The following is a 25000-nucleotide window of genomic DNA, read 5'->3' on the forward strand; positions in this document are numbered from 1 at the left end:
ATCATATTACCCCAATTTTACAGTCTCTGCACTGGCTACCTATTAAGTTCCGTATCAGTTACAAAATATTATTACTTGCCTATAAGGCCCTTAATGGGTTAGCTCCTGCGTACCTAACTAGTCTTCTACCACGCTACAATCCATCACGCTCCCTAAGGTCGCAGAACTCTGGACTTTTGGTAGTACCTAGGATAGCAAAGTCCACTAAAGAAGGTAGAGCTTTTTCGCATTTGGCTCCCAAACTCTGGAATAGCCTTCCTGATAACGTTCGGGGGTTCGGGGTTCGGACACAATCTCTGTTTAAATCTAGATTAAAGACACATCTCTTTGGCCAAGCATTCAAATAATGCATCTCATAATCTTGTACTGCAGTTATATCTGATCAAATCACATTACTATTCTTTAGCTTGGGTTAAACAAATAAATTTTGCTTGGTTGGAACAGCAGCTATGCTAATTATGTCTCTATTTGTTTCTCGGTTTTTGCCACAGGATTGACATCCCGTGGTAACTAGGATTTACACAAGCTTCAGTCTGGATCCAGAACACCTGAGAAGAGATGATGCCCACCCCTCAAGAGGACCACAGATGATGCCAAGCCTGAAACATCATACAGAACTACCAAATTTTGCTATAAGTTTGATTGCAACATATAATAATTGCTTTTAATAGTGTCCATCGTCTGTTTGATTACGTCTTTAATTGATTTTTTTGTACATTTCTGCCATATGTACTTTAACTGAAAGTCACCACTGATACTACTAAATATATTGTAGAAACTTAATTTTCTGTAAAGCTGCTTTGCAATGGTTTGTATTGTGAAAAGCGCTATACAAATAAACTTAATTGAATTGCATACAGGAACATGGATTAGACATGCATGAATATTAATGTAACGTTATTATTAATGTGAAACAAACTGTGTATGTGCGCTTTCGGTGCACTAATAGCTTTTTGTACAAGCACATTTCAGTATATGGTCGCATGTCTGATGAGTGTTTTATAGAAGTTTGTGATGCTCAGTGGTGTTTATGTACATATGAACATCAGACACTCCAAACAGAGACACAAACACTTGCTCTGACAGAGGAACTGTTCACTGATGATGTCAAGTCGCCTTCAGATCACCACATTCACAAAGTTTTTAGTTTTGTATTTTGGTCTGTTGCATCCCCAGGTGGTCCTGTTTGTTATTGCAGATTGACATTTAGGTGCTTACACAAAAAAGCTCTAAACAAATGTATCTTTTTTTTCCCTCACAGTATTTGCTGTTGCACTGTATACACAAATTATGAATTATGAAAATGAAAAAGCATTTTTTAATTTACCTTGAAACAAAGCTTGGAGAACCATCCTCAAATTTAATTCTGAACTTGGTAAAACAATTCAAGCTTTCAAAATATTTCAAGTCTTAATATGTTTTCCTTCTGTACACTTTTTTCCCTAAACTTTTTCTTTAACTGTTTAGCATTAACTCATATTGGGATGTTTGCTAAAATTGTTGGATGTGGCAAAGCCCTACCTAGAAAATTTTCCAGCAGCCACCTTTGTATAACACCCCTGTCCTTTCCTTGTTCATTTGTCAGTTGTTTTTACACTGTAGCTGCTCTTGTTATATGTTTCATACTTGGCTATTGTTCTCTGGCCCTGAGTGGTCCCTTTGATCCAGACCACAGTCCCTGCTTGACTAAAACTATGACCAAAACTCATGTATGTAGTCGACTCATAGTTTGTTGATATTTGTTACTGTAGACATATTCATGTGTAGATGTGTGTGCAATCAATACTTACGGCATCCAGACCCGGGAAAAACATAATGGAGCTGTTTGTGATTTGATTTCTGTCCAGAAAAAATATGCACCCCTTGGTAGGTAGTGAAGTTTGTGGATCAATGCGGCACTGTTGAAGAGATCCTCCAGCAGTAACTTCATAAAACTGACCTTCAATGTTTTTGCTACACCTAAAGATAAGCAGGAAACCAATGGCTGAGATCATTTCCAAGGAGATCATATGCTTTTTAATCATATGCTTTCTTTTTGTTATCACCTTGTAGCTTCAATATGGCCATTAGAGTGGTAAAATGGCTTTTCTCCATTGCATTCGTCATACACGCCCCATCTCATATGAGCCCACTCATGCACAAAGACTCTTCCTGCAAACAAACAAGCAAACTGCTTATAAAACAAACATAATACTGAATTAATAGACCTTTCCGACTTCTCTTATTTCATGATAAATGTTTAAATGTTGAAGGAATATAAACAATGTTCACCTCTTGATCCATAAAGCTCAATTAAAGTGTCATTCAGTAGGTATTCTGGGGTGAAATGAATGTACTCTCCCTCAGCTCCACATTCTCCATATTGATTAGTGTATGGTTCAACACCGTATGCTGGATTAGCATTATCAATTCTTATTTTGGCCTGCATTTCACATAGAATTGGTCTGAGAAGCATCCTATGCAAGTGAAGTCATTAATTTGTGAACAATATTTGGCAGACAAGATAAAATGGCATTATTCTCTGTACCTTTCCAAAGGACTCTGTTCTTGCTTTGGTAAAATCTGTACCGTTCCACTGAGCTGGGACTAGTATTGTAGCTTCTCTGAAATATACCTTTTCATCCAATGCATCATAAAGGTAAAATGACCCCTCAGTGACCATCTCCTGTCAGAAGAAGTGAAAAGATAAAATGAGAAAACGTTTTAAAAATGTAAAAACCTCTAAAACCATTGAAGTACATGAAGTTTGTTAAATAGACAAAACAGTACATATTCACCTTGATTTTATCAATAAGTCTGTTATCCTGTGGTACTCTTGAACTGATTGCAATGACAACGTCAACATAACCATTTCCATCTAGTTTGATTCCAGTGGAGGTGGACGACAGCAACATCCATAATAAGACAAACACCGTACGTGAGTCCATAGCTCTGGAGTACAGATGAACAGCAACCCCCGAACCCTGTTTTGAACAATGTCAAGTCAAATGGAAGGAATCTTTACTGGCATGAACTGATGGTATCAATCAAATTTCTGTCAGGAAAAAATGTCATCACGGTGTCAAAATGTTTATGGCACTACTAATTTTATTCCTGTTTTGCATTGCATTCCTTTATTCGTATCTATGCAGTCCTCTCTGTTTGTATACTGTATATTCAACAACGAAGATAACTTATTAAAGGAATAGTTCATCCAAAAATGAAAATTTGCTGAAAATGTACTCATCCTCAGGCCAGCCAAGATGTAGATGAGTTTCTTCCTTTATTGGAATAGATTTGGAGAAAGAAAGCTAAGTGATGGTTGCAAGTTAATATGCCTTAATGATGCATTTGTTTCTTACAAACACACAGCTTTTCACTTCACAAGACATCAGTTTATAGACTGGAGTAATTTCTATTACTTTTGGATTATTGTGATGTTTTTATCAGCTGTTTGGATTCTGACGGCACCCACTGCAGAGGATCCACTGGCGAGCAAGTGTTGAAAAATGTTTCCAAATCTATCTGATAAGAAAACAAAATAATCTACATTTTGGGTGAACTATTTCCTTAACAGCAATAGGGCTTCCTGTAGCTCATTCAGTAGGTCATGGCTCTAGCAACATCAAGGTAATAGGTTTGATTCCCAGGGAAAGCAAAATGTGATCCTTGAATGCAATATAATTCCCTTTGAATAAAAGTGTCTGCATAAATGTAAATGCTAGTTTTCATCAGTACTGGGGCACAGATCCCTACATTAAAAAGTTTCCTCATATTTTGATATATATATATATTTTAATACTGTTATAAATATGTGGATATAAACTGTACTTCTGCAAAAGTCAAATCAAGTCACCTTTATTTATATAGCGCTTTATACAATACAGACTGTGTCAAAGCAGCTTTACAGTGTTAAACAGCAAAATAGTATGTCAATAATGCAAGAGGACAACAGTGAACACTAATTTCTTTTAGTTAAGGTCAGTTCATCAATGATTCAGTGATGTCATCATCCAGCTATCCCTACATTAAAAAGTTTCCTCATATTTTGATATATATATATATATTTTAATACTGTTATAAATATGTGGATATAAACTGTACTTCTGCAAAAGTCAAATCAAGTCACCTTTATTTATATAGCGCTTTATACAATACAGACTGTGTCAAAGCAGCTTTACAGTGTTAAACAGTAAAATAGTATGTCAATAATGCAAGAGGACAACAGTGAACACTAATTTCTTTTAGTTAAGGTCAGTTCATCAATGATTCAGTGATGTCATCATCCAGCTCAGTTCAATTCAAATAGTGTCTGTGCAATCATGTCGACAATATTTCCAGAAATCAAGTGTCCTAAACTAAGCAAGTCAAAAGGCGACAGTGGCAAGGAACCAAAACTCCATTGGTGAACCAAAACTCCACAGGCTCAGGGCTAACCAGGCTAATGCTCCGGTTACTAACATAACGTAAGTTATGAATATAACTATGAATCTATGAAACTGAAGGATGACCATCACTAACAGTCTAAATAGAATGATAACCTTCGTTCTGCCTTCTCTCGAGACCTTATGTAAACAAAGTCATGCCCATGACACTGGAGGCGGAGCTTCCCATACTATAAAAGCGTGATGACCTTCCGGACTATCCTCTTACCTTGAACATCTTAGTATTCTGAGCGACAAGGACAGTGACGGTCAGGGGCGTAGCCATCATTTCAGAAGTGAGGGGGACAGAAATGTCACCGCCCTCCGGCTTCGAGTATGAATGAAACATACTCTGCACAGAGTGTTTAATGCTCCGCGATGTTCATCTCGCCTTATTCTGGGTCCGAATAAAACATCAGATCATGCACAGACTATCCTGTCTCTTTGAATTTAAATCTATATTTATTCACACCGGCTCTTGAAAACCTCTATGCGAACACACTTGCCTGAAAAAGTGCAGGGGATGAATTTACGTGATATTAAAAGTTATTTCTATGTTTTGAACATTTCTAAGCCCTGATGAGGCACGATCAAGCCCCAGAAGTGACAGTGACACAATCTCGAATCTCGAACCTCGAACAAGATGGCGCCGATGTGTGTGGCTGGCCGTCTGCTCTTTATGTTCTTTGTACAGTTTGTTGTTTGTCTAAGCTCTCTTCTGACTCAAACGGTTCATACACTTATAGTGTACGACCGGCAACAGCTCCTTAATTTAAGGAGTGGAGTAAAAGTTTTATTAAACACCGCTCCAGAGAAAACTGATTCTAATCGTCCACCTCCACCTGTACTGGCGTCCATTCCCACCTGTTTGCGTCGTATGCCATGGGATTTTACCCGGAGGAAACGCCGCAGACGGAGAGGAAAGCGGGGAGGAATTGCAGTAAAGATAAAACTACATCTAGCGCGGCTGTCTACGCGAGGTCCCCTCACGGCTTTCCCGGATTTTGAGCTCGTCGGTGATCACCTAGTCTCGCGGCGATTACTGGAGTCTCCTCAGCAATATGTTCGGCCTGTGATTCCGAAGGTTCTTCAAGTTCCTCCGAGGTCCTGGTCGTCCCTGGTTCGTTTTCGTCGAGGAGGAACAAATCACAGGAATCTTCGACCTTTAAATCGTGCCGCTCAGTCGATTGGTGAGTCAGTGCAGGTTAAGATGGCTCTGATAAATGCTAGATCGTTGGTGAATAAGACATTCATTTTACATGACTTTTTTACAACAAACGATCTGGATTTTTTATTTGTGACTGAGACTTGGCTATCAACTGAGGATGTGAGTCCCTTCTCTGAAATTGTACCTTCAAACTGTTCATTTTTAAACTGCCCAAGATCAATTGGAAAGGGTGGCAGCTTAGCATGTGTTTTTAAAAGTTGCTTCACTTTTCGGACTATTCTCCAGCTTTGAGGTACTGTTATTTCATCTAAAAAGGGACAAAAATTTTGCGATTGCTATTGTATACCGTCCTCCAAAGACAAACAAAGACTTTATACATGAGTTTGCTGATTTTTTAGGTGGAATTGTTTCGAAATTTGATAGACTCTTGATTGTTGGTGATTTTAATATTCATGTATGCTGCGATACAAATCCGCTTGCTAAAGAGTTTAAAAATCTTATTCACTCTTTTGACTTTGTTCAAATGGTTACAGGGCCTACACACTCCCTGGGCCATACTCTTGACCTTGTCTTGTTACATGATATCAGTCCTTGAAATTGGTGATTTAAGTTTTTCAGATCATAATCCTGTGATGTTCACATGTTCTATTTTAGATCAGATTGTTAAAACTAAGAAGCCTATTATTTGGTCACGTATGTTTAGCTCTACCTTTAGTGAGGATTTTGCTCCCCTTTTTGATGAGGCATGTAAGCTGGTTTCTCTTGATTATCCTTCAAAAAATTTAGATGCAGAACAACAGCTTACTTTATTTAATTCTACCTGGACTGGAATTTTAGACGCTATTGCTCCTTTTCAGAGTAAGCAACTCAAACCTATGGCAGAGCCATGGTTAAATACTGATACACGGACTCTTAGACAAGTATGTCGACGTGCAGAGCGTAAATGGAAAAAGGATAAGTTACATGTGTCGTTGGAGATACTGCGTACTTCATTAACTAACTATCAAAGAGCTGTGAAGGAGGCCAAATCATAGTATTTCTCTGACATCATAGCTAGAAATTATCAAAGACCCAAGATTTTGTTTTCTACAATTAACTTGGTGATAAATCCGTCAAATTATCTGCACTTTGATGACCCAGTTGCTTCTTGTGAATGCTTTTTAAGGTATTTTACAAACAAGATACATGACATTAGACAGCTTATTGTCCCCATAAATTATGATCCTTCCTCTTTTTCGGCTTGTACCTCATCTTTTAATGCCTTTGAAACTATCTCGATAGACTATCTTCATAAACTGGTTATGAAGTTAAAACCAACCACATCTGAAACTGACATTTTTCCAGCACGCCTACTTATTCAGGTTTTTGATGTTATTGGGCCTTGTATCTTAGAAATAATAAATAAGAGTCTTTCTGTTGGATTTGTTCCAGAATATCTAAAGCATGCTATTGTTAAACCATTGTTGAAAAAATCTAATCTCGATGTGACAGTTCTCTCAAATTTTAGGCCAATTTCTAATCTTCCTTTTATCTCTAAAATCCTTGAGAAGGTAGTTTCTGTCCAATTATTAAATTTTTTAGACGCAAATGGAGTTTTTGAATCTTTGCAGTCTGGTTTTAGGAAACATCACAGTACAGAATCTGCTCTCTTAAGAGTGTCAAATGATATTTTATTATCTTTCTCCAGCTTTGAGGTACTGTTATTTCATCTAAAAAGGGACAAAAATTTTGCGATTGCTATTGTATACCGTCCTCCAAAGACAAACAAAGACTTTATACATGAGTTTGTTGATTTTTTTAGGTGGAATTGTTTCGAAATTTGATAGACTCTTGATTGTTGGTGATTTTAATATTCATGTATGCTGCGATACAAATCCGCTTGCTAAAGAGTTTAAAAATCTTATTCACTCTTTTGACTTTGTTCAAATGGTTACAGGGCCTACACACTCCCTGGGCCATACTCTTGACCTTGTCTTGTTACATTATATCAATATTCATGACCTTGAAATTGGTGATTTAAGTTTTTCCGATCATAATCCTGTGATGTTCACATGTTCTATTTTAGATCAGATTGTTAAAACTAAGAAGCCTATTATTTGGTCACGTATGTTTAGCTCTACCTTTAGTGAGGATTTTGCTCCCCTTTTTGATGAGGCATGTAAGCTGGTTTCTCTTGATTATCCCTCAAAAAATTTAGATGCAGAACAACAGCTTACTTTATTTAATTCTACCTGTACTGGAATTTTAGACTCTATTGCTCCTTTTCGGAGTAAGCAACTCAAACCTAAGGCAGAGCCATGGTTAAATACTGATACACGGGCTCTTAGACAAGTATGTCGACGTGCAGAGCGTAAATGGAAAAAGGATAAGTTACATGTGTCGTTGGAGATGCTACGTACTTCATTAACTAACTATCAAAGAGCTGTGAAGGAGGCCAAATCAAAGTATTTCTCTGACATCATAGCTAGAAATTATCAAAGACCCAAGATTTTGTTTTCTACAATTAACTTGGTGATAAATCCGTCAAATTATCTGCACTTTGATGACCCAGTTGCTTCTTGTGAATGCTTTTTAAGGTATTTTACAAACAAGATACATGACATTAGACAGCTTATTGTCCCCATAAATTATGATCCTTCCTCTTGTTCGGCTTGTACCTCATCTTTTAATGCCTTTGAAACTATCTCAATAGACTATCTTCATAAACTGGTTATGAAGTTAAAACCAACCACATCTGAAAATGACATTTTTCCAGCATGCCTACTTATTCAGGTTTTTGATGTTATTGGGCCTTGTATCTTAGAAATAATAAATAAGTGTCTTTCTGTTGGATTTGTTCCAGAATATCTAAAGCATGCTGTTGTTAAACCATTGTTGAAAAAATCTAATCTCGATGTGACAGTTCTCTCAAATTTTAGGCCAATTTCTAATCTTCCTTTTATCTCTAAAATCCTTGAGAAGGTAGTTTCTGTCCAATTATTACATTTTGTAGACGCAAATGGAGTTTTTGAATCTTTGCAGTCTGGTTTTAGGAAACATCACAGTACAGAATCTGCTCTCTTAAGAGTGTCAAATGATATTTTATTATCTGTGGATTCTGGGAACTCTGTAATACTTCTGCTGTTGGATTTGAGTGCGGCTTTTGATACGGTCGATCATGACCTTCTTATCTCTCGTCTCGAATATTGTGCAGGTATTAGAGGTCATGCACTGAACTGGTTTAAGTCTTATTTGAACAATAGAAACTTTTCTGTTTATATAAATGGATGTTTATCTTCCAAAGTGCATCTGACTTGTGGGGTTCCCCAGGGATCTATTCTTACTCCCATTTTGTTTTCTTTATATATGCTCCCTTTGGGCTCAATTTTTAGAAAACACAGAGTATTTTTTCACTTTTATGCCGACGACACTCAAATATATGTGCCCATCAAGCAAAATGATAATGCTGGTTTGTCTGCCCTAACTGCCTGTTTGTCAGATATTAAGGCTTGGATGTCCAATAATTTTTTGAACTTAAACGAGAGTAAGACTGAGGCAATTGTGTTTGGTCCATTAGCTTTTTCTGGCAGTCTAAATCAAGTGTTAGGCAGCTTAGCTGCTTATGTAAAACCATCTGTTAAAAACCTGGGTATTGTCTTTGACTCTGCCCTGCTACGTGATAAGCAGGTAAATGCAGTTATCAAATCGTGTTTTTTCCAGCTGAGACTACTGGCCAAAGTTAAAAGTTTTTTAACCTTTGCTGAGTTCGAGAAAGTAATCCATGCATTTATATATTCTCGTCTGGACTATTGCAATTCAATCTATATAGGTATTGGTCATGAACCGCCTGCAATTAGTCCAAAATGCAGCTGCTAGACTCCTTACTGGCACTCGTAAATTTGAGCACATCACCCCCGTCTTACTCTCTCTGCGTTGGTTGCCGGTTCATTTTAGAGTAGAGTTTAAGATTTTACTTTTTGTTTTTAAGGTCTTAAACGGTCTGGCACCATCTTATTTATCTGAACTCATGACTGTTAACATATCTGCGAGATGTTTAAGGTCATCAAATCAGAAATTGTTAAAGGTTCCTAGATCAAGGTTAAAAAGAAAGGGAGACCGGGCTTTTGCCATAGTCGGCCCCAAACTGTGGAATAGCGTACCTTTATCTATTAGGATAATCTCTTCAGAATCTCTGTTTAAAGTAAAACTTAAAACTCACCTTTTAGAAAAGGCTTTTAACATCTGAGTCGTCCTGAGCATGTCTCTGTTGTCCTCTGTATGTACTACCTCCTGTACCATATGACTTTTATGTTGTTTTATTGTTTTGATTGGTGTTTTATTAATTTTATTTTACAATTTCTTGTACAGCACAATGGTCAACGACTGTTGCTGTATTGTGCTATATAAATAAACAAAAACAAAACAAAACAAAACAAAACAGTGGAAACGCAGTGGGACTGGCCCTGGCACGCCTGCTTTTGACCCGACAGTGGAAACACGGCTATAGATTGGGCAGTGGCAGTTGTCTTCAGAGGAGAAGAGGACCACCTCTGCCAGGAGACGCCGAGTCATCCTGTAAAGGGAACGTGACCTGAGGCAGCCTTGGCGATTGATATAGGCTACCACAGTTGTGTTGTCAAAACGGACTAGGACATGGTGCACCTTTAAGGCTGGCAGGAAGGTTTTCAGGGCCAGACAAACAGCCATCATTTCGAGGCAGTTGATGTGTAGGCATTGCTTGTGGATCAACCAGGAGCCGAACGCCGGATTGTCCTCGTACAGAGTGCCCCAGTCCGAGCTTGAGGTGTCCGTCGTGACATCCTTCCTCCTGGAGGTCGTTCCCAACTGTATGCATGGTAAGTACAGACGAGGAGTTGTCCAAGGAGCCACAGCTTTGACGCAGCAATGGGTTACCCTGATATAATATCGGTCCAGGCACCAGGTGTGGGATGGTACACAAGTTTTTAGCCAATACTGGAAGGGCCGCATGTGTAGCAGTCCCAGGGGAATAACTGAGGAGGCGGCCGCCATGAGGCTGAGCATCCTCTGAAATACCCTGAGGGACACGCAGTCCCCAACATGAATGATGCCGCCACTCGTTGTATGTTCAGGGAGCGTTCTGGCTTAATCCAAGCTTGCACAGTCAATAACTGTTCCCAGAAAGGTCCCTCACTGTCTGGGAGTCAGATAACTCTTGGCTGAATTGATTTTCAACCCAAGACACTCCAGATGGTTGAGCAACAACGACTTGTGAGCGATAAGTTCCCGTTCTGATTTGGCTAGCACTAGCCAGTCATTGAGGTAGTTTAAAATGCGGATTCCCGTCTGTCTCAGAGGGGAATGAGCCGCATCCATGCACTTTGTAAAAGTGTGGGGGGTCATGAACGGTCCGAATGGAAGGACCATGTACTAATAGGCCACACCCTCAAATGCGAATCTCAAGAACAGTCTGTGACGGGGGCTATTTGGATATGAATGTATGTGTCTTTCAGATCAAAAGACAAAAACCAGTGCCCGGGGAATATTTGAGCGAGGATCTGTTTCAACGTTAACAGTCTGAACGTCCGTCGCATGAGGGCACGATTCAGATGTCTGAGATCGAGAATTGGTCTGAGCCCGCCATCTTACTTGGGAACAAGGAAGTATTGGCTGTAAAAACTCACTGTTCGTTAAGGGGACCGTTTTCATGGCACCCTTTGCAAGCAATGTTTGCACTTTGGATCGAAGAATGTGTGCATTCATTGTCCTATACCAAAGTCTGTGTAATGCCTTTGAAACATGGCAGCCTGCGAGCGAACTGAAGCAAGTAACCTCATTCTATAATTTTTAGAATCCAGATTGACATGCCAGGAATGGCTTTCCAAGCCAGCAGCCGGGCGGCAAGAGGCTCTATTTTTATAAATGGCAGCTCGCCGCTCTGAGACGGGGAACTGACATTCGTGATTGCAGGGAGAGGAGAAATGCTCTTTAGGGTATGTGGGTCCGCTATCACAGCAGTAGCTTGTTGCACACGCTGAGCTTGCAATATGTGCCCTGTTAAAATACCTCCACCGCTGAGTGACTCAGAAGTGTTCAAAGAGGTGGGGAAAGATGGCAAGCTTTCTTTGAGGGGGTTCCGACTTCGGCAAGAACTCGCTTCTCTCCTCTTCCTCTCTGCACACAGATCAGGACGGCTTCTGGGGCTCTGGGTCCAGCACTACTTGAGAGCGGGGACCTTGGCGCTTCGGGAAGGGGTACTTCCTGGCCGTCCGGTTGCGCTGTTGAAGCCCTGGCTCCGGTTTAGGCGGGGGCTGAGGCTGCGCCGGCTTTGCAGTCTGCTGTGCGGATGCTGTCTTTGGGTGGCTTGAAACAGTCGCCAAGCTGGGGCGCTTAGGCAGAAAATGAAGTAGCATTTGTGACATCTTTCGTGCCTCGGTTAAGCACTCTGTGAATCCGTCCATGGCAGGGCCGAACAGTCCCTTGGGTGAGACCGGGGAGTTGAGGAAGACAATTTTCTCGGCGTCCCTGATTTCCGTTAATTTCAGCCACAGGTGGTGCTCCAGCTTCACCAAGTTGGCCATGGCCTTGGCAACCGCCTGTGTCGTTGCTTTCGTAGTGCGCAGGGCCAGATCTGTTGCCTTGCAAAGGTCTCTGAAGGCGCTAGGATCCCGGCCAGACTAGTCCATGTCACGGAGAAGTTTGGCCTGAAATACCTGTAGCACAGACATCATATGCAGGGCTGAGCCGGCCTGGGCAGCCCCTGCATAAACCTGTTGGCCAGGGCTGACGCCATTCTGCAGGGCTTGGATGGGTGTGCTGCAGTCTTGAGCCCGCGGGTCGACGTTGGACACAGATAAGTAGCTACTGCCTCTTCGAGAGGGGGGAGCTTGCTGTACCCTTTTTCCTCAGCGCCGTCAATGGTGGTAAGAGCAGCTGCAGTAGAAGGGTTTACAAGTGCTGAGTATAGAGCCCGCCATTGTTTTAGTGAGCTCGTCATGGGTCGCAGGCATGAATGGAGCTGGCCGCTGTCAGGAAGAAGGTTGACAGTGTCCCTTTAAGAACCACTCATCGAGGAAGCCGGGGGCAGGCTCTTCCGGGCCCGACCACAGCTCTCGTGAGAAATCGGATCAGCTCTGAGTCCACACTGGGCCATGCAGACTAGGACGGAGAGGGGGCTTCAGGCTCCTCGCTAGAACACACCCACTCTTCGCCGTCAGATGCCGTCAAGGACATAGAGTCGTCGATGGCCACCTTCTCTTCAGAAGCGCAGAAGGACACCAAGCCGCTCGCAGCTGACAAGGGGCGTTGATCCTTACATGTGAAACACACCGGCGGGATGAGGCGCTGCAAGGAGAGTAAAGCGTGTGGGTGCTGAGCAAACGTGACATCACTTGAGCCCGATGAATGAGACCCGCTGCTCTGCTGTTTCTTTCTCTTAGGCGAGAAAGGAAATGGGAGAGCAGAGAGGACCGAATTCGTGAAAGAAGGCGTTCTACAAGCGAAGACAGATGGGCTTTATGTTCTTGCAGTGAGAACATGTCTCAGTGAGCGCAGCCTCTGTGTGGGTGGTGCCCAGACCGGTGAGGCACTCACTGTGTCCGTCTGCTTCATGTAAGGGGTCCTTACACAAGCTGCACTCGCGAAGCGACATTTACACTAAATTTACATTTAGTCATTTAGCAGACGCTTTTATCCAAAGCGACTTACAAATGAGAAAAATGGAATGATATCAAAAAGTGCTGTAACAAGTCTCAGTTAGCTTAACACAGTACACGTAGCAAGGTTTTTTTTTAAATTATATAATAAATAAAAAGAGAAATAGATAGAATAGAAAAATAATAGAGCAAGCTAGTGTTTGAAACAACGCCACTGGAAAATTTGCATTTACATTGCTCTGGCTCTTTTAGTAGCCAGATGACCACATGGGAAATATCTTCCACTGCCAGTGGCTCCTTCTATGTGGAGAGCGTCAAGCAGGCAGAGCTTCTTTCTTAGGGTTTCTTTCTCTTTGGCTTTGTCGCAGAGTCAGCGAAGAGATGGTCTCATTGCTGAAGGAGAAAATTCTGATGTGATGGCACTCTGAGCCGGCTTATATATCCAGGCGGGCTAGAGCACCATTGGTTTGTGCAGCTACACAAACGTGAACAAATCAGGCTTCAGTATCAGAGTAAAAAAGGAGTTTTCCCCATAAGCGTCAAGCAACGCAATGAGAGTTACCTTTCGATAGGGAACTACAGAGTTATTAACAAGCTGCACATGAAATATAGAGTTTTGCTACACTAACCATATTTTAACCATGGTATTTGTAGTAAAACTGTGGTTATACAGGTGGTAATCAATATGGTGGGGTTGATAAAAAATCCCATGGCACACCACTATAAGCACTGAAATATTGAGGGAAAAATATATATTTTAAATAATTAAACACTGCGTCATCAAAGTTCTTATCGTGGCTTCACCAGACACTTGCACTTATCATTTTATGAAAATCAAGTTCAAATGGAATTAACAAGGTTTCTGACCAGCAAATGACGACCAGACAGCATCCAGTTTCGCATGGATTTCACGCGGGCCAGATGTGGGACGGATCTGGGCCAACACTATGTTGCTGTCTGGTCTGTCGTTAGAATGGCTGTATATGAGGCAGCAAGTGCATCGCCTTCATCAGCTTACAGGTTATAATGTTTATTGTAGCTATATGGGCACTTCATTTTTCTTGTTGTTTAATGCACTTGGCTAAAATCTCAGGATATAAAGGATGAAGTGCTATGCACAGGATATTTGAAACATACAAACGTTTATTGGCTACAACTAGACGACAAATGCTAAGACACTTTTTAAATACACAAAAAACATTTGACTTTACAGACAGTGTATCTTCAGTAAAGAAAATGCTGTACTTATTCAAACATCAGTTATTTATTTACCCTTGCATTGCGAATAAGATCTGTCTCCATGCTGTGTGCGGCACTTGGAGTTACGAGGTTTCACTGACAGTTTGAAGATTAGTGACAAGCTCTTTTGAATGCTTTTCATTGGTTAAATATTTGTAAAAACCCCAAACAGACATAAGGAAGACCAATAGCACTGATTTAAAATAATAATAATTATGAAATATAATAAAGATATAACTTTTGGTTAATTTTCCACAACACACTAGTTAGGAAACACTGGGTTAGGGTATAGCGACTGCCATACGGAAATACCGCCCCCGCTAGTTCTGATTTTCAAACATAGACTGTATAAAAACATGGACGTAGTGTCCGTGACATCACCCGTAGGTTCCTGAAGAGGTTTTTGAAGCTCAAAGTGGGCGGAGCGGGCCGTCGCCATCTTTGCAGCGCGTCACCGCGTGTCACTCCCGGATAATCGAAATTGGGCAGAGGTGGGAGCAGGTTGCTGAAACCACGCCCATCTAGCTCGAAGGCAGTGACAGCAGTGGCAATCCACCTGTCACTCAAGTGGCCACGCCCTTAATTATGCAGAACTTTAAGGCTTAATATAATTTAAACGGATGAGTTATAAAAAAATTCACCCCCCTCACAGTTGTCATGAAGGGCAAAATTAGCTATATAGACCAAAATAATTTTTTGAACCAGGCTGTAAACATGTTTTTTTCTGCTGTAAAGTTGGGCATTTTAACATGGGGAGTCTATGGGATTGACTCCCTTTTGGAGCCAGCCTCTAGCGGCCAGTCGATGAATTGCAGTTTAAGTCACTTCCGTGTTGGCTTCACGAGAGAGGGCGGGAGGTTGCCGCTTGTTTTCAACACAGAAAACACACAGTATGATTGCTGAAATGTTGTCAGGGAATCACTCTCAGATCGGTATACTGAAATCTTTTTCAGATAGATTTGATCAGTAATATTTTATGGGGGCACAGCAGTAGGCTTATACTATTTCACACATTAAAACGGGTCTAGCCACGACCATTCATTAACCCTAATGCTTGTTTAAATTTGCAGTTTTTTTGTAATTCGCTATTATTTGTCAATGGAAAATTAATGTTATTCAAATGTTGCCTCTTTTTGCCAGTTTCTTTTGATTACTTCTAATGTTGAACACAATTCAAATGTGCACACGTTATTCACAATTACCATGTGAATCAACACAGGTACTCCGATACACTATGTGGCAGTAACGAGGTCACAATGTAATGTTATTCAAACCACAAGCGGGAGCTTGGGGTTTTCAAAATGGTTGTCTTCCACCAGGGGGCGCTTGACGGCTCAGAAAGCAGAATCAGAATCATAGAGCCACAGCAAAATCCCAGGGTTTTTGTCTTATGGTGGACATTTGTGCTCCTAAATTAATAATTATGACATTATATTCAGTCCACAGATTTCTACACGATAAACAAAACAAAAATCCGCAAGGGTTTTATAAAAATCCTTATCAAGTAAATACAAACGACTGTCATTGGTCCAGCCTCATCAGCGCTGTGAAAACTAACACTCATCACGTGACAACGCCGTCTCTATTCTCAGTTTCACTAACACCCTGGACACAAATGTACACTAGAAAAACGGCACTTGTCGTCCTCAAATTATGTTACATTTAAAATACAAAGTGGAGAGACATCATAATTTTACACCCATCGTTTCCGACCAATTGGAAACATCAGTCGGTCCGTTAATCTCTGCCTATGTTAGGTTTCATGTTTCAAGCTAATGGCCGTTCTATCCGCTCGATTCATTTCTGTGAGAAATCAAGAGGGAAAAGGCTCAGTATGACGTAAACAGATGTTCTCAGTGTCTAAACACTGATTCAAAACCTGTCACAATTAACAAATATCTTAAATGTTTTCACGCAGTCTGTCATTTGGCGAATTTAGCGTGTTTCGGTCGATACGGAGGCGATTTCGATGAATCCCTGCTGCACTACAGTATGTGCACGAGGCCTACAACTTAACAGGTCTGTGTAGACTGATCTGTCCTATCTGAATGCTTTATGCTTATGGTGTTGTGGTTTATCCTTTATGTCACTTGATTTGATAATGACTAGGCCTAATAATGCATATATGTAACGTTACAATAATGATTTGCACTGGGGACCAAATGTCTCAGATTACTAATCAATAATGCTTCTCTCTGGTATTTCCTTATGAATGTTATGATTGAGAACCATTTTAATGCTCAATTTTAATATCTAAATTAATTTATTATCTTTAAAGTCACAATGCAATAAAAATAGACAACTCTTATTTTTCAATGAAATGTACGTGTTTATTATAAATTATTTGTACATTTATTATTATTATTAATGTACATAATCTTTAATCAGAAATCATTACCTCTCAGCAACATCTCTCCTGATGAGGTGTGTTCTGGTGAGGGCCGGACAATAATGAAACAGCTGGGTCCAGAAGTAAAAACTAAATCATTTTAGTTTTGAATTTTTAAAAATACTTTCCAGGTTTAAATTTTATTTTGAATCCCAGATTTTCACTGTTGCAATTACAATATTTAAAAAAAAAAATGCATTTAAATGTTGTAATAAGAGTTTGATTATCTGAATGATTTCTTTAATCTACCTTCTTTCTGAAGTGGGTTGCATGTTTAGGGGCCTCAAACAGGGAGGAGACCATGAACCTCAACGAGAAGAAGCCCAACAAGTGGTGGACTGAACCGGACACGTTTGCCATGCTGGCCCTCATAGAGCAGATGGGTCTGGTACACGAGCTGGATAAGAAGCGTCAGCGCAACGAATCCCTCTTCCGACACCTCAGGCTGAGTCTGGCAAAGCGGGGCATCCACTTCACTGTCACCCAAATCCGAAACCGTTGGAAGAGCCTCAAACACAAGTACCGTAAGATCAAACTGGCCAGCTACAGAAGTCCAGCCGCTCGCCTGTCTGCCGTCGAGTCTTTCCGTTACTTCCATATGCTGGATCACATGTTGGTGCGCAGACCGAAGGTGGGAGGCAGGGAGGACGACCTCACAGATGGTCACGCCCTGCTTGGACGGTCACTCGCAGACCTGGATGACCATGCAGACAGTACTGCTTCTCATTGCCTTTTTGCATGACTTGAAGTTATTTGTCTGTATGCACGGTATTAATGGAGTAGTTCATCCAAAAAATCAGATTTTGCCATTTACTTACCCTCATTCCAAATGAAAGATTAGATTGGGAAGCTGAATGTGAGGACAGATGTTGTTAGGCTTAATGAAAACGTCACAAAAGTGGTCCATATTGTGCACTTTATCCCAAATCTTCTGAAATAGGGAACACAGAGAAAAAAGCCAAATGGGTTTTGAACTGATTGGTTGAATAAATTATGCCAGAATTTTGGGTGAAATATCCTTTTTTTTTGTCCTAGAGATATGCTTGTCTTATAGCATCATTGGACCTCAACTGGTTTTGCTTCAGGATATTTTACATTAGACATGGTGATGACCCAGTCATACTGGATATACTGTAGGGGTAAAACAGTATAGGGCCATTCCGTGCCAACCCAACCAGAGGTCCCCGGCTCAAAGTTTTGATTTTGCTAATATTTTTTTTTTTATGAAGAAAGATAAACATGTATAAGGATGAAAACCAAAATATTAAATGTCATAGATGGTTGGGGGGGGGGGCCAAAATGACTTGAGAAAAACAGCCGCCTCATAATATTACCTTTACACAGAGATTTGTAGGTCTGTTAGTAAAATCTGTTGACTTTAGCAATCTTTGTTGCATTATGTGCCAATGTTGACCATTCAAAAATGGGGAATGAGAACTCCTCAAATTTTTTCTCTAAAGTTTGCATGCCTGTATCTCAAGAAGTATTAATGATATCTTAATGCCATTATAGATATTGAGTCTTAAACTTTTATTTTGGCATCTTCATTTTTAAGGCCCTATGTGTTTCGGTTCCAGAGATATTGGAATTTTAATATGGCTCAAGGAGTAAATTGTTAAATTGTACACATTTTCAATGGTCAAAAACCAAATGTGAGTCACTTTGCATAAATATGATAATTATTTTCTATTAAAGAGGAAGGTCTGAAGAACAAATATTGTTGAAACTAGACAGGAACTTACCTGTTCTTCTTTTTCCAAAGTTTCCATGCCTATAACTCGGTAAGTATTAAAGATATCAAAATATGATTTTAGATTTAGTTATTTAATAAACTACTCTTTTGGCATCTTCATTTTCAAGGCCTTACATTGTTCAGTCTCAGAGATATGGGGTCTCAATGAGGCTCCATGTCCAGATTGTTGAATAATTATTATTTTCAGTGGTCAAAAACCAAATGTTAGTCAATTTGTCACTTTTTTTATTGTTATAAAATGTGAATCATAGACATAGTCAAAGAAGTAGTATCTACTGCTAAAGGGTATGTTTGGCAGAATCACTGATAGTACCTCATACATTTAAGGTCTCTCATACTTGAAATAATTAAAGGGATAGTTCACCCAAAAATGAAAATTCTGTCATTAATTACTCACCCTCGTGTTGTTCCAAACCTGCAAGACCTTCGTTCATCTTCAGAACACAAATTAAGATATTTTGATGAAATCCGAGAGCTTTCTGACCCTGCATAGACAGCAAGGGTACTACCACGATCAAGGTCCAGAAAGGTAGTAAGGAAAGGTAGTACTACCTTTCTGGGCCTTTCTGATCGTGGTAGTACCCTTGCTGTCTATGGAGGCAAGGGTACTACCAATTTTTATTGAATACAACAGTTTGGACATGGAGCTGCACCGAGATCTCAATATCTCTAGGATTAAACCATAATGTCTTCCAAAGATTCAAAAAGAAAAGTTTCTTAGGAACCAGAATCTAAAATCATGTTAAGATAACTTTATAACTTCTTGAGTTACAGGCATGCAAATTTTGGAAAAAGAATATTTATGACACTTAAACAGCTATGTTCCATACAATTGTTGTTATGGAGGGAAACAAGATGCATTTATGTTTTCAGCATTACTTAATCTTCAGACATTGTTCTTTAAAGAAAATAAGTATCAACTGTAATCGAAGTGACTAACATTTGGGTTTCCACCACTGAAAACGGGTAATATTCAACAATCTGAATATGGAGCCTCATTGAGACCCCCATAATCTCTGGGATTGAACAATGTAAGTAAGGCCTTGAAAGTGAAGATTCCAAAAGAGTAGTTTATTAAAGAACTAGAATATAAATTCATGTTGTGATATCTTTAATACTTCCTGAGTTATAGGCATGAAAACTTTGGAAGAAGAAGAACAGGTAAGTTCCTGTCTGTAGTTTTGACGAAGGAAATGAGATACATCCCTAGTTTCAACTTTATTTGTTCTTCAGACCTTCCTCTTTAATAAAATATAAGTATCATATTTATGCAAAGTGACTTACATTTGGTTTTTGACCACTAAAAATGTGTACAATTTAATGATTTACTCCTGGAGCCGTATTGAAATTCCAATATCTCTGGAACCTAACCATTTAGGGCCTTAAAAATGAAGACCCATTTAAATAAATATACATCTGTGACAATAGTTTGGCTTTCATCACTATACATGTTTATCTTTCTTCAGAAAAAATATTAGCAAAATCAAAAATTTGAGCTGGGGACCTCTAGTTGAGTTGACACGGAATGACCCTATATAGTCATGCAGTTTTATTCCAGGTTTTTATAGATGGTGGAATTTCACACAGAATTGTAAAGAATTTCTCTGTCTAATTTGGCTAGCCTTGACATGTAGCCATTGACGCCAAACAAAAAAGATATGGGAATCGTTTTCTCCTCCTGATTATAAGTTGATAAGCCTTATTTAATCTAATTTTTTTCCTTAATATCTGTGATCCACCACTTGAGAATTACTGGTTTATAAAATATATTAATGTTATCAGCTACTTTGTATTATTGACATGTTTTAACTGCATTTGATAGACTTCCCTTTTACATAAAATCTGTCATTTACTCACCCTCACATTCCTCCAAACCTGTATGACTTGTTCTTTCTCATGTGGAACATAGATATTTTGAGAAATGCCTAAGAAAAGTGTTTTTGTCCATACAGTGGAAGCCAATGGGCTCCAAAGCTCTCATTCCCAAATATCTTCACTAAGAAAAGTCATACAGATTTGGAACCACATGAGGGTGAGCAAATAAGGCCAGAATCTTTATTTTTGGTCAATGTCATCAAGATTTCTCTAGAGTTGTTCCTTATAATTGCGTACATGTCTGTTTATTCAAGACCATTGTAATTGTGACCACTGTTCAAAATGATGTTTTGTCCTGTTGATCTCCTCTTCCAGGTCATTGGCCTGAAGGCCTAATCCCTAAATCTGAGCCTGAGAGCATGTCTTCTAAACTTGAACCTGATGTTGACGAGAGTCTGAATCCAGATCATGTGGCTGGTTCTGAGCCTCCAAGCTGGGCCGTAGGACCAGATGAAGTTATGACCCTGGGCTTGTCAGGAGAATACCTCTATGCAGTGAAGACCGAACCACCATCCCTATGCACTCCCAACAGTACAGAAAGTACAAGAGATGCCATTGACTGCAGCCACAATGATTTCCCAGGTGACATACTGGTTCAGTTCTCTGAACAAACTAAAGCACCTCAGGAGTCACAGATCTTCTTGTTTTGTCCCAGCAGGAACTTCTGAAGAGACTAGCAGCCTCATCCTCCAGCAGCTAACCATCCTGAACCACCGGCTTGGAGAACAGCTGGCTGAGCAGAGAGCCTTCCACTGCAGCATGCTAGGAATGATGGATCGCCAGATCCAGGTCCTGGAGCAGCTCTCCAATTTCACAAGGAACCACCAACCCAAGCTTGAGACCCCGGGCACGGACTCTTCAGTTAGTCCGAACGTGCATGAAGCTCAAACGCAGACTCTTGAGCCATATCCCACGTTCCTCATGCCTAAAAGCGAACCAACAGCTGCTCCTTGGAAGGTCTCTCTCTTAGAAGTCCACAAGAGGTCACCTTCTGAGTTGGGCAGTGACACTGAGACTCCTCAAACCTTGGAGGGTTGCAAAGAAAACACTTCTAGCCCACCTTCTTTAGAGATTTTACCCTCAACCAAGAACGTAATTGTGCAGAATGGATTGTGTAAGCACGATTGAGTGCTGTTTATTTGGGACGTTATGCATTCAGTAGGAACTACTAAAGTATTTTGTCCTGTAGATGTTTCAGGAGCTTGATCTGATCTGAAATCATCAACATATGCATTTTTCAGTTTCATAGGAAAGTATTCAGTGCTCTGATGTTTTAATCAGTAACACTTTTGAGAGATAGAACAATAGACTTGTTATTTATTTACTTTGGTTTGATTGCGAACTAACACTCGATGCGAATCTTAGACGGTAAGTAACTCAGCAGTGACTGTTTCAAAATTGCAGTTCGGACCAAGGTAGCTTTATGTCTGTAATCATCTTGCATTATCTGAGAGAAAAAAGTGGGTTATTGGTAAGCTTAAAGTTGTGTAAAACTATCAGTTTCTTCCAGTTAGGTTTGGGACACACTTTAAGGCTGATTTGAACACAAGAAGGTGTATTGTCATGAATTTCATCATCTAATTCGAACTCCTGTGTTAAAGTATGAACTTCACTGTTAATTTCAACTGCTTGACTCTTAATGTAAAGTAATAGTTCACTTTTATGTGTTATATTTTTGACATGCAAAATGGATCAGGGTTGGGTTAGTTGTAACGCGACTAATTCCATTAATCTTACTAGTGTTCATACAGGGTATTACGAAATTACTTTTACATTAAACTATGGGTACTGTGTCAAAAGTGTGTGGGTAAAAACAATCAAATGGAAGGGGGAAAATGTCAGTAAATCCTACTTAAGTTGTATTGAAATGGTTGGACAAGTCTCCTATGCTCACCATGGCTGTATTTATTTGATTAAAAATACAGTAAAACGGTAATATTGTAAAATATTGTTACAATAACCTCTAATATGAGGGAGAATAAATGAACTTTACAGTCGTTTGGATCAGCGAGGAAATGAGACGAAGTCGTTATTCTCCATAACAGCAGGTGGCAGTATTGGTTGTAGCAGTCCTGTACAGTAGAACTGAAGGCGGATTTTGTGTATCTGGTTCTTTATAAATGTATTTTTATTACGTGACTGAAGATAAGTGCAAGGAGTAAGTAATTTAAATGTGTGTTTATGCTAATACTATATCATATTTAACATTAACAGACTGAGCACGTTAGCAGCTCTATCGCTGAAGGTGCGGTAAAATTAGCTGAGCAGCTGTCTTCACATTAATCAGATGATGTACATTTATGTATACTTATATGGTTTGTAATCTTACGAATCACATAAATACTTTAAATATAAAGCCCCGATGGCAAGAAGACTTCGCAGTACGCTTACAGTTGTCGGTTTTGACATAAACTGATTGCACATCAACAGCACATATTCAAAATACATAATATTATACAGCTTCTGGAAAGTTCTCATATGTTTACGAAACTAAAATACTTAGTTTCCAGTTCATACTGTGAAAATGTAATATGATAAAGATAACATTATTTGGCAACCATTTCGTTTCGGTTACGTTACATTTACGTTTTTTGTTACTCACTACTCTTAGATGTATTTATTTATTAAAATACATTTCAGAGATTTGTCAATTTAATTAATGAATTCATCCATCAATTCATTTATTTTATTTTATTTATTCATTAATTTAATTTAATTTTACATAAACCCCCTAGCACTCACTTGAAAACCCCTGCATTAAAGCAGCTGTATTAAACATCACCACGTGACACATTATCCAACAAGTTGTCAAAATCTCTTTCTCAGGTTGTATATTTATATGCCAGCTGTTTTAAAACACCTGTAGTTACTTAAACATATTCACTAGTGAAAAAAAAAGTGTGGAAGAGCCACTTTAGTTTGCCTGCAGCAGGCCTAAATGGGTTAAAGACACAAATGTCCATTTTCCAGTGGAGTGTTTCCAGATGTCTGAGGAACTTTCCACGGATGTTCTTTCTTTCAGATATGGCAGATGACGCTCTGTTTGAATTCCTCCACATGGAGATTGTTGCTCTCGTGTACAAGGAGCAGGCGACCCGGGAGGACATTGATAAGGTACCATCTACAAGCGTCCAGATGGCATACATCAAAAAAAAAAAAATGTTGCTTTAATTATGTTTTCGTTACAGCGTTTTGTCATTTTCCATTTGCATCATGTTCTGATTTGCTTTCTTAAGGAGAGAGTGACATGTGTCTCTACTCTAGAGGCGATGGGCTTCAGAGTTGGACAAGGACTGATTGAAAGGTATACATGGTTATACAGTGGGTACGGAAAGTATTCAGACCCCCTTAAATTTTTCACTCTTTTTTTTCATACTACAAAGTATCCATAGTTTATAAACTATAGTGATTGCCTAATTTTGCATATGTTTCTGAAAAGATTTACAAAAGACTGCCCCACTTTCAAAGATGACTTGGACTTAATGAAGTTCCTGTGTAAAGATTTTTGGAGCACGATCTTCAAAAAACAAATCGACAACTTGAGGACCAACCATCAGGTTTGAAAGTTCAATTATGTATTTAATATGTGACAACACATTGTAGAATTAATCGTTACTGTTATTTCTTCTCTCTGGCATTGCTCTAGGGCACATACGTCTTACAGGATAATACATTTGCACTCCTAACTCAGTTTTCCAGTGGAAAGCAATACCTTGAAGAAGCACCTAAAGTAAGAATGTCCGTTGTCTGTTTAAGTCCATTCATGTTAAATCATACTCTGAGATTTTATTTTGTCTACATTATTTTATACCATGATAAATGAAACATTAATATATCTAAATATGTTGGATCTCTGCAGTACTTGGCCTTTTCCTGTGGGTTGATTCGAGGAGCTCTATCTAACCTGGGTCTGGAGAGCGTCGTCACTGCAGAGGTTTCTTTAATGCCATCATGTAAGTTTATGCCAAACTTAAAATCAGTATTTAACTCTTCTTAACTAAATATATGAATGAATGAAGGAATGAATGAATGAATCAATTTTTTTAAATAATAAGTAAGTTAATAAATAAATTAAATGAATGATAGATATGTATGCAACTAGGGATGTAACGATTCACTCAACTCACGATTCGATTCGATTCGATTCGATTCACGATTTTGATATCACGATTCGATTCACGATTTTGATTTCACGATTCGATTCGATTCATGATTTTGATATCACGATTCGATTCATGATTTTGATTTCACGATTCGATTCGATTCACGATTTTGATTAATCTTGATCCAAACAAAGATGCTGCATACATGCAACATGATCAGTTTTTAATCTAAATTGGATTGTATAATTTCGAAATTTGAAGCAAAAACAGAATGGTTTGACTTCAGTTTTGTGAAACTATACATAAAAAATATCTGCATGAAACAGAAACAGCAGACGAGCAGAATGAGACGCAGATTCACTCTCTGCCAGCAGGTGGCGCTTAAAGCGTTTCCTTGGTTTCTGCTGTAAACAAAGCAGCGCTGCACTTATGAACTTTAATATGCGTTATACAGAGG

General features: G+C 39.4%; 2 protein-coding genes and 1 long non-coding RNA gene across 5 annotated transcripts in view; 2 read left to right on the plus strand and 1 right to left on the minus strand.

Annotated features, from left to right (window-relative positions):
- Positions 1-1779: 1779 nt before the first annotated feature.
- LOC107684200 (uncharacterized) lies at positions 1780-2338 on the minus strand. The gene is made up of 3 exons (XR_001633828.1): positions 2272-2338; positions 2046-2151; positions 1780-1959 (listed from the first exon to the last, which is right to left on the minus strand). It is a non-coding gene; the product is annotated as an uncharacterized LOC107684200 (long non-coding RNA).
- Positions 2339-16172: 13834 nt separating this feature from the next.
- Positions 16173-22281, plus strand: LOC107684197 (uncharacterized). 2 transcript variants are annotated; one of them, XM_016480408.1, is made up of 4 exons: positions 16173-16442; positions 17075-17525; positions 20756-21022; positions 21096-22281. In XM_016480408.1, exons 2-4 carry the CDS (start codon positions 17114-17116, stop codon positions 21566-21568), a joined length of 1152 nt encoding a protein of 383 aa, XP_016335894.1. In that variant the 5' UTR covers positions 16173-16442; positions 17075-17113; the 3' UTR covers positions 21569-22281. The 2 variants fall into 2 exon arrangements, with proteins under 2 accessions (XP_016335894.1, XP_016335895.1); XM_016480409.1 differs by having other exon boundaries at positions 16177-16442; positions 21099-22281.
- A 233-nt stretch (positions 22282-22514) lies between these two features.
- Positions 22515-25000, plus strand: part of LOC107684201 (trafficking protein particle complex subunit 6B-like) — a 3876-nt gene continuing 1390 nt past the window's right edge. The window contains exons 1-6 of one of the 2 annotated variants that reach the window (XM_016480413.1): positions 22515-22613; positions 23463-23554; positions 23677-23744; positions 23880-23997; positions 24087-24170; positions 24300-24393. In XM_016480413.1, the coding sequence (XP_016335899.1) occupies positions 23465-23554; positions 23677-23744; positions 23880-23997; positions 24087-24170; positions 24300-24393 (454 nt within the window). In that variant the 5' untranslated portion in view covers positions 22515-22613; positions 23463-23464. The remainder of the gene's footprint in view (positions 22614-23462; positions 23555-23676; positions 23745-23879; positions 23998-24086; positions 24171-24299; positions 24394-25000) is intronic. The other variant, XM_016480412.1, reaches the window with a different exon arrangement.

The sequence above is a fragment of the Sinocyclocheilus anshuiensis genome, unplaced genomic scaffold (genome assembly GCF_001515605.1).
Source record: "Sinocyclocheilus anshuiensis isolate Anshui unplaced genomic scaffold, SAMN03320099.WGS_v1.1 scaffold109, whole genome shotgun sequence".
Classification (NCBI taxonomy): domain Eukaryota; kingdom Metazoa; phylum Chordata; class Actinopteri; order Cypriniformes; family Cyprinidae; genus Sinocyclocheilus; species Sinocyclocheilus anshuiensis.

What these genes read in the sequence shown, in the direction of transcription:
- LOC107684197 (XM_016480408.1), top strand. Translation starts at nt 17,114, where the DNA reads ATGAACCTCAACGAGAAGAAGCCCAACAAGTGGTGGACTGAACCGGAC. An exon ending in CCTGGATGACCATGCAGACA is followed by an intron (nt 17,526 to 20,755) that starts GTACTGCTTCTC and finishes CTCCTCTTCCAG; the next exon opens with GTCATTGGCCTGAAGGCCTA. An exon ending in CAGCCACAATGATTTCCCAG is followed by an intron (nt 21,023 to 21,095) that starts GTGACATACTGG and finishes GTTTTGTCCCAG; the next exon opens with CAGGAACTTCTGAAGAGACT.